Source organism: Pistacia vera, unplaced genomic scaffold, assembly GCF_008641045.1.
Source record: "Pistacia vera cultivar Batoury unplaced genomic scaffold, PisVer_v2 Contig2, whole genome shotgun sequence".
NCBI lineage: Eukaryota > Viridiplantae > Streptophyta > Magnoliopsida > Sapindales > Anacardiaceae > Pistacia > Pistacia vera.
The window spans coordinates 1,290,687-1,299,822 of NW_022196001.1; the positions used below are offsets into that span (position 1 = coordinate 1,290,687).

General features: G+C 36.5%; 1 protein-coding gene across 12 annotated transcripts; it reads right to left on the minus strand.

Annotated features, from left to right (window-relative positions):
- Positions 1 to 2,612: 2,612 nt before the first annotated feature.
- On the minus strand, positions 2,613 to 7,469 carry LOC116128410 (F-box protein SKIP23-like). 12 transcript variants are annotated; one of them, XR_004127753.1, is made up of 3 exons: positions 6,185 to 7,469; positions 3,049 to 5,087; positions 2,613 to 2,727 (listed from the first exon to the last, which is right to left on the minus strand). XR_004127753.1 is itself a non-coding variant. In XM_031414136.1 (3 exons), exons 1-3 carry the CDS (start codon positions 7,099 to 7,101, stop codon positions 6,186 to 6,188), a joined length of 561 nt encoding a protein of 186 aa, XP_031269996.1. In that variant the 5' UTR covers positions 7,102 to 7,469; the 3' UTR covers positions 5,950 to 6,185. The 12 variants fall into 12 exon arrangements, 8 of the variants coding, with proteins under 8 accessions (XP_031269990.1, XP_031269989.1, XP_031269996.1 ...); XR_004127752.1 differs by having other exon boundaries at positions 3,049 to 5,150; XR_004127754.1 differs by lacking the exons at positions 2,613 to 2,727; positions 3,049 to 5,087 and having other exon boundaries at positions 5,950 to 6,825; positions 6,926 to 6,972; positions 7,070 to 7,469.
- Between the last annotated feature and the right edge of the window lie 1,667 nt (positions 7,470 to 9,136).

The following is a 9,136-nucleotide window of genomic DNA, read 5'->3' on the forward strand; positions in this document are numbered from 1 at the left end:
AAACATTTGGGTCAAAAATAAGATGATCACTGCCATTGGGGAATAAAGCATCATAGGTAATAGACGTGAGTTTCAAATTTGGCTCCATTGGGACTAAAGAAGGCTTAGCACCAGATAAACCAGCCTTTGAAATAAGCTATAAAACATATTTTCTTTGGTATAAACTGATACCATTAGAGGATCTAGCAACTTCAAAACCTAAAAAATATCTCAATAGCCCTAAATCTTTCAACTTGAAATTAGAATGCAACATTTGTTTTGTGTGATGAATCATATCAACATTAACATACACTAATAACATAACAACACCTGAATTTGCCCTCATGGTAAACAAAGAGTAATCTGCCTTAGACTGATTGAACTCTCCAGTAAGAAGAGCCTGTGTGAGCTTATAATTCTAAGCTCTGGATGCTTGTTTCAACCCATAAAGAGATTTGTGAAGCTTACACAGTGTATTGCCCGCCCCCCCAATTCTTTGCAAATCCTTGAGGCAAAGACATGTAAATCTCCTCATGTAAATCCCTTTGGAGAAAAGCATTGTCTACATCTAATTGGTAAAGTGGCCAGTTATGTGAAGAAGTCAAAGTTAAAATGGTTCTAATAATAACCATTTTGACAATTGGAGAAAAATTCTCATCATAATCTACACCAGCTTGCTGAGTATATCCCTTAGCCGCCAACTGAGCCTTATACCTTTCCAAAGAATCATCAGCCTTGTATTTAACCTTATATAGCCACTTGTAACCTATAAGGACTTTACCAGGAGAAAGGAGAACAAAAGACCAGGTGTTATTCAGCTCCAAGACATGTATTTCTCTCTACATAGCAGCCACCCAATTGGGATCTTGGGAAGCTTGAGAAAAACTTGTAGGTTCTACTAATGATGTATGGGACAAGTAGGCTTGATAAGAAGGGGAAAGATAAGTGTATGTAACAGAATTAGAAAAAGGATAAGGACAATGTCAAATGATGTTAGCTGAAGAAGTAGACATAATNGCTGAGTATATCCCTTAACCACCAACTGAGCCTTATACCTTTCCAAAGAATCATCAGCCTTGTATTTAACCTTATATAGCCACTTGTAACCTATAAGGACTTTACCAGGAGAAAGGAGAACAAAAGACCAGGTGTTATTCAGCTCTAAGACATGTATTTCTCTCTACATAGCAGTCACCCAATTGGGATCTTGGGAAGCTTGAGAAAAACTTGTAGGTTCTACTAATGATGTATGGGACAAGTAGGCTTGATAAGAAGGGGAAAGATAAGTGTATGTAACAGAATTAGAAATAGGATAAGGACAATGTCAAATGATGTTAGCTGAAGAAGTAGACATAATAGGACAAAGAAAGTCTAATGTCCAAATGGGAGGTTTGGAAACTCTACTAGATCTCCTAATAGGAAGAGAAGAAATAGGTTGATTTATTGTAGGTATAGTAGAAATAGGTTGATTTATTGTAGGTATAGTAGAAACAGGTTGAGGTGATGGAGATAAATCAGGTTGAGCAACTAATGAAGGTGAAGAGGAAGGTTCTATGGTCTGGACAACATTAGGAGAGGAAGAAAACATAGGGGATGGAACAAATTCCAAGTCAAGAAAATCCGTTTCAATAGGAAAAATAGGCTGTGATGTTTTAGACCAAGTGAAAGGAAAAACAGACTCATAGACGAGTACATCCCGAGAGACAGTAACACTGTGAAAATAGAGATTGTAAAGGAGATAACCCTTTTGGGTGAGAGAGTAACCCAAGAAGACACAAGGTACAGACCTTGGGGACAACTTGTCTTTAAAGGTGAGGATAGTAGCATAAGCCAGACAACCAAATATTCTTAAATGATCCAGAGAAAGTGGTTTGCCAATTTTTTTTTTTTCAAAAGGTGAAACACCATGAAGGACAGAAGTAGGGAATCGATTAATGAGATATATAGCTGTTTGGACACAATACCCCTAGAGATGAGTTGGAACCTGTGACTGAAATTTTAAGGCCCTAGCTACTTGCAAGATGTGCCTATGTTTCCTCTCGACAACCCCATTTTGTTGTGGGAACAGGCACAAGAACTCTTATGCATAATTCCCTTGCTAGTAAACAAAACATTACAATCTTTATTAAAAAACTCAAGGCCATTATTAGTCCTAACACATTTTGGAGTTAAATGGTACTGAGTTTGTACCATTTGGAGAAATTGCTTGATAGTAACAAAAGAATCAGACTTGAACTACATTAAGAAAAGTCAAGTCACCATAGAGTAATCATCTACAACATTGAAGAAATACCTAGCATTACCATGTGTGAGTGTCCTATATGGACCCGAAACATCCATATGTAGGAGATAAAAAATGCTACTAGACTGTGAACTACTATGAGGAAATGGAGTCCCAGTCTGTCTAGCTAAAGGGCATACAACACAACGTGGGGGATTAGACAAATTTAGTTTAGGATGCAAAATTTGCAAAACTAGATAAGGAGCATGTCCTAAACACTGTTGCCACAATTCAAAAGTACTAGAAAAAGTTGCAGTCATAAAAGAGGCAGGTGAAAACAAGTCTTTATTCAACTGAACATCAAGAGATACATTATTGTTTGAAGGTAACACATTTGAAGCATTACAAATAGTATTATTTAACATGTCTACATTCGATAACATGGGAGAAATTTTTATGTTTGGATCAAAGAAATATAGACCCTGACTATGTCTACCAATCCCCTTCAACTTGTCATTGCAAAGATCCTGAATGGGACAAAAGTTAGGATAAAAGGCAATAAAGCAATTGTTAGAAGCAGTGTATTTGGAAACAAAGAATATGTTGTGTTTAAAATCAAGTACATGTAGAACGTTAGAAAGATGAATGCCATTAGCCAAATCAACAGAATCAATATGCTTAATGAGGGTTCTAGTTCCATTTGGTAATCCTACAAGAGATTTGAATGATGGTTCTATGACAATAGGACAATTTAGAAGTACAAAGTTTAAATTCATGTGATCTGTGGCCCCTGTGTCTACAATCCATCCAGTATCATCCAAACAAAGATAACAGGGCAGTAAAAATACCTGCAAGATTAGCGGCCGGAGGATTCTTTGCTTAGCAATTGAAGAATCTGACTGTATTGTTCTGAAGTCAAAACTGGTCCAACCATTGTGTTATTGTTGCCATCATCTAAAACTGCTGAATTTGAACTCCGAGTCTACACCTAATTAGCCAAAGCCTTCGATTTGGAACCCGTTTTCCCTCTTGTAAACTAGAAATACGTAGGATATCCTATCAACTTATAACAAGAATCCCTCTTATTATGCCCAGGCAGTGATCACATTCAACATATGGCTTCTTGCCTTTGTACCTTTGTCCCTGAGACTGACTTTTATTATTGTTGTTCTGAGCATATAGGGTTGTGGTCACCTTTGAATTAGCATTCATTCCAGTCAAAATTCTTTGACTCTTATCCTCATTAACCACCGAATAAGCTTGTTTTACAGTTGGCAATGGATTCATCAACAAAATCTGACTTTGTACCACTGAATATGACTCATTCAATCCCATAAAAAATTGCAGTAATTTTTGTTGATTGAGGTGTTCTAAATATGTTTTTGCAGAAACACTATCTAGAGTAGGTAGGCTGACCAAAGAATCTAGCTCATCCCAAAGCGACGTGAGCTTGTTGTAATAGATCACCACAATGTTTGTTCCTTGCGTTAAATTCACAATTTCACGATGAATCCCAAAAACCCTAGTACCATTAACCTTGTGATACTGTTCTTTTAAATCTTGCTAAACTTGGGAAGTAGTCATCGAGTAAACAATTCCATTAAAGATTTCTTTTGAAACTGAATTGAAAATCCAAGCTAAAACTAATGAATTACATCTCTCACTATGGAACCAATCGAGAATGCATTGAAGACTTCGTACAGGTTCCATCAACAAACCCTAGTTTATTCTTCGCACATAATGAGACAGTCATTGCTCTACTCCAGATCCCATAGTTTTCAGTGCCTACAAGCTATTCAGACACTAGTACAAATCCTGGTGTGTCCGAAGAGTGAACATAGAGGGGCGAATTTGAATTGACTATAGGTATAACATATTCTTCAATTGATGTCGCCATGATTGATTGAGCTAAAATTGTAGAACTTTGAGCTTTGATAAGCTTGACTAAAGTGAGGACAAGAAAGATTTTAAAATCTTTTGAGCTTTACAAGAACAAAATTGATTGTCTCATTAACCTAATTCAGGTCGAAATGCGGAAGAATTCGCGCTCTGATACCATATTGGAGAAAAAGAGTAATGTAGAATAAGAAGATTTGGGAAAAGACGAACTGACTTTCTTATTACATTTCTTATTGTTTATAGACAGCACCATACAACTCAACAGTTAACCATGGCATGGTTAATCCTACAGCTTGTCTTCCTGCAAGTGAGTGAGACTCATGGCGTGGTTGAGGGTGTGAAGGCAGAAGGACTGCACCTCCCTTTGGATTTCCAGTTTGAGCCCTAATATGAAGTAGCTTAGAAGTAATGTACTTGGAAGGCCAAAAACTTGATTAGAGAGTTCCTCAAATTATGTTTGATAAGCGACTATAAAACCTGCTTGAGTAAGTTTGGCCAACTACCCTCGGTAATCCACAAATTCCAAAGGCCCAAAACAAACATCTAAATCCTGTAGAAAAGAACGTCAGGAACGAATCTGTCCATTGGAATGCATCCAGCGATACCATGAGAGAGCTGGCCCATCCATGTGGAAGGAAAAGATCGTTAGCCATTGTTCGGTAGGGGTATTAAGGTAATCAAAGAATTGCTCAGCTTTAAACCTTTAGCCGCATGGATCCGTGCCATCAAAACGGGGTACCTCTATTCGGAAAGGCTTAAAAGGTGGCGCAACCCCAGAAGAATGCGAACTTGAGTCGGGCAGGGGAGTGCCATTGCCACTCGCATCATTGTCCCTCATGAGCTCCTTTTGTTGTCGTCCTCATTCTAGCTTGGTGTCAATGGCAACCAGTTTTAATGTAATAGCCTTCAAAATACCTTATAGGGAGTCAAGTTTGGCCTCTTGAGTGTTCAGTCTAGCCCCATATTGAGAGACAAGTTCTTCTAGAGCCTTTAGGCGAGAAGGTTCAGCCATGGAAAGGGAACGAGAACACCCATTGTTAGGATAGTGATTCTGTTTTATATGAGGAAACAAAACCTTTAACAAGAATGAGAATTAAGAGTTTAAGGGAAAAAAACTTTATTGATTATTGCTTTCCAAACCTAATTGTTTTAAGCTTTATATAGCCTTACACATTATTCTAATTCTAAAAAGACTCTAATTACCTAATTCAAATCTAATTGCTTAATTCAAAAGTTATTTTAATTAGATAATAGCATAATTATAAAAGGATTTAACCTAATTATTTTAATTCTATCCTAATTCTAAAATAATCTTAACAAGATCACAAACTCTATCTCCCATAATCTAAACAAGATTGAACTCATCCTCCATAGTTCGCATATACAAAGCTAGCTCGAATCAGGCTATCTGGTTAGTTAGTTAGTTACACAATGCTGCCATATAGTGTAAACTTCTGCATATACAGTAGGAGATGAATTTGTCTTGTATTTTTGACAGTGTATAATCAAATCATCTTGTAGAAGATCCTAAAGCTCAGAAATTACGAATATGCTAGTAAATGTATCATTTGCAAGCATGAATTTTTTTTTTTTTATAAAATATAATTTCGTGTTATTTTGTGATTTTGAATAATGTTTTGTAATGACAACATTTTGTCACTAGATCCATCCTCTTAGTTAAAATCCCCTCCGAAACTCTTTGTAATGACAACATTTTATCTTCACAACCTTGTAAAGAATTTCTGATTCTAGTACAGTTATCTACAGTCAGTGTCAATCAGAACTAAAATAAGAATGCTTATCTTCCCAATTTCAAGCCACAAGATTGTTGTTTCAAGACAAATCCATCCATTAAGTGTGAATAAGGTATTAATCAGGACACAAACGGGGAGATAATGAAATATAAATGCCACAATGTAAGAATGTAAGGCAACTCTCAACTCCCTGAAGGCACACAAATATACCTAATGGTTTCATATTTTTAAGAGCTATGTATCCAGTACAGAGTCATTTCAAAAGGACACCAAGAAAGTGCTAATTACTATACATATTTTAATCAAACTACCAGAACAAATAAACACTTACGTTAATTCCGTAATAAACCAGCTGAGCGAAAAGATCGCTGCTTCAACCAAGCTGGTGGAGGCCAGAAAAGGGTAGAAAAGCCTCGAAAATCCGCGAGTTTTGAATCAGTATGAGTCCTCAGGTCGTAAATCCTGACATCTTCTATGTCCAGATCCTCATACTCACGAAAATCATAATTAAAGAAATAAATACAATTTCCTCTTAATGCAGGAAACTCGCTAGCTGAAACTGAAAACGGATTACATTCCACATCAAAGAACACTCTATCCTCCAACTCCAATTCATCCTCCACCAAATCCCACTCATGTGTTTCTTCATTAAGCTTAAAAACCTTGAAACAATGAATACCTTCACTTGAGAATTGCGCAACTAAAAACAGATCGTTAAGTGACTCCACCAAGAACAAAATTGCATTTTTCAGATCCTCTCTCGGCCCTGCAACTAAATTAACCTCCAAAGATTGGAAATCCACCGTTAAAAAGCCAGCCTTGGTAAGCATAACATAAAATTTTTTATTATGACAAATAATGTCCTGAAAACAATCAAGCTCACAAATTCTAGTGTTTATTTTACTCCATTTCTTGTCTACATTCCTCCACATAAACAGCTCTTTTGTATCCACTGCGGTCATAACCGCAAACCTGTCATCAGTTTCATCAAGAAACGAAGTAAAAATCACCCTTGAAGGAAGAGGAAGACTTACTAATCCCTCCCAGTAGCTATGGTAGACTTTGCTTTTACCTTTATGATACGCAACTGATTTAAGCATGTATGAATTTCTCACTTCCCTGACTCGATAATCAAGCGAGTTAAATGTCTTGGGTAACCTATTTAAAGGATCTTCATAAAAACTTTGGATCAAAGGGTTTTTCATTTTAAATTTACCTGGTGTCACCTCTTGCACTTCCACAAACCATATTTGGTTATGGTTGATATTGTCGATGGGCTCAACGACGTAAATTGGAGACTCCACGAGGACAAACTGGTAATCCTCACGGGGGATTGGGCCTTTGAGGAAGTCAGTCTTCTTCAAAATTGAGTCTGGGAACAAGACACTTGGAGGACGAGGAAGGCCGGATCGAAATGAAGAACAAACGGCGCGAAAACGTAGGAGTTCGATTCGTGCGTGGAGGCGCTTTGCGATGGCTTCGAGGACGTCTGGAGGGGCTTTGGTCCAGTCGGGAGTGACTCTGTCTTTTTTGTTCATGGCAGCGATTTGGTAAAGTAGGTCAAAATGAAGTGAAGAGGAAAGAAAAAGAGAAAACAGAGATGATGTAAAAAGCAATAGCGCTTTCTGAGCCAACTTCTGTCAACGCACAGAGACAACATAAATTATTAAATTTTTTTGTCTTGATCTATTTGTATTTATGCCACAGGATGAAAACCTTATTTTCCAAATCAACGGTAGGGATTTTTAAATACACCTATGTTTCCCCCTTTATTTATTTATTTATTTTTAAAAAAATATTTTTAAATAATTAAAGTCACAAGCATACATTAAGAACACAAAAGATGTAGCAAATTGTGTTCTATATTCTATAAATAAAATATATGAAATAATAAAAAATCTTATCCTTTAAAAACACATGTTAAGACTACCCATTAAAATTTTATGTATATAGGATTTAATTGTAAGCATGAAATTTGTCACGTCCCCTCCTTGGTGTCTCTATCCCACATGATCCAGGCGCTCCTAGGAACTCAAGATTCCCAAAGGAGGGTGAATAATTTTGAAAAATTTATGTTTCATAAAAGTCTCTTCATAACACATAATATAAAAATATCCATAATACAAGTTCTAAAATGGAAACACATAAGTCCAAGTACAAAAACTTCCACTTGATTCACTATTCTAATGCTTTTTAGAATAGTATTTTGGAAAAAAAATAAAGTTGAGTTGAGTTGGATTATCTTTACGAGGAAAATAATTATTAATATTTTGAGTTGAAAAAAGTAAAATTATATTTTGAGAATATTAAAACAAATATATTTTTGAGTTTTAGGATATAATAGTGGAATAAGATAGGGTAAAAATAGTGAACCAAAGTGGAGTTTTACAAAATCATGCAAATGAACATGCATCAGTGGGCCAACCTAGAGTGTAGTGTAAGCTTTGCACGAACCTTGTATTTAATCGTGTTTAAAACAGTGAGTTGGGGAGCCGGTAAGTGGATAAAACATTTTATATGAAAATAATTTATAACCTTGAAAACTACATGAGAAAATCTGTTTTGCATGCCATGAAACATCATAACCATTCATGTAAGTAATGCAACAACCATCATACCAGAGTTTTGAATGCCATGAAACCTCATACCAAGCTCAAGTAGATCAATGCAATCACCACCACCACAACAATATCTAGGGATCTATGTCGTATCTCTCACATAATGATCCCTAATACAAACAAACAACCAGACCACCCATAGTTGACCGTCAAGGTGGTATAATCTCACTAGATATCCATATCCCACCCATAGTCTACCCTTGGGGTGTCGTAATATGGTAACACACAAAATCCCACTCATAGTCTACCCTAAGGGTGTCAAAATATCCCACCCCAGTCTACCCTCAGGGTGTCATAATCCCACGCAGGCCTATACCCGCCTAGAGCTCATTAGACATTCGTCTTCTCTGTAAGATATCATAATCGTTTAGTAGAACGAATCATCCCAATGCGTGCATAGGGCTAAATGTAATGTGCTAGCTGATGTCTCAAGGGGGACATGTCCTATAGAAAGGTGGTCTCAAATTCGATAATCAAACACAACCATACACATGCATCCGAACACCCAAACACATAATGCATTATGAATGCCTTCATGCAGATACATATAGTAGTATCATATAGTTCTCATATAAAAACGGCATGTAACATAAGTGCAATGCTAGTAATATTATAAAATTCATAAACTATAGAATATCCATTTACACCCCACAAAATGCATCTGT

Bases quoted from the DNA above. Each gene is read 5' to 3' on its own strand.
- LOC116128410 (XM_031414130.1), bottom strand. From the start codon at position 7,391: ATGAACAAAAAAGACAGAGTCACTCCCGACTGGACCAAAGCCCCTCCA.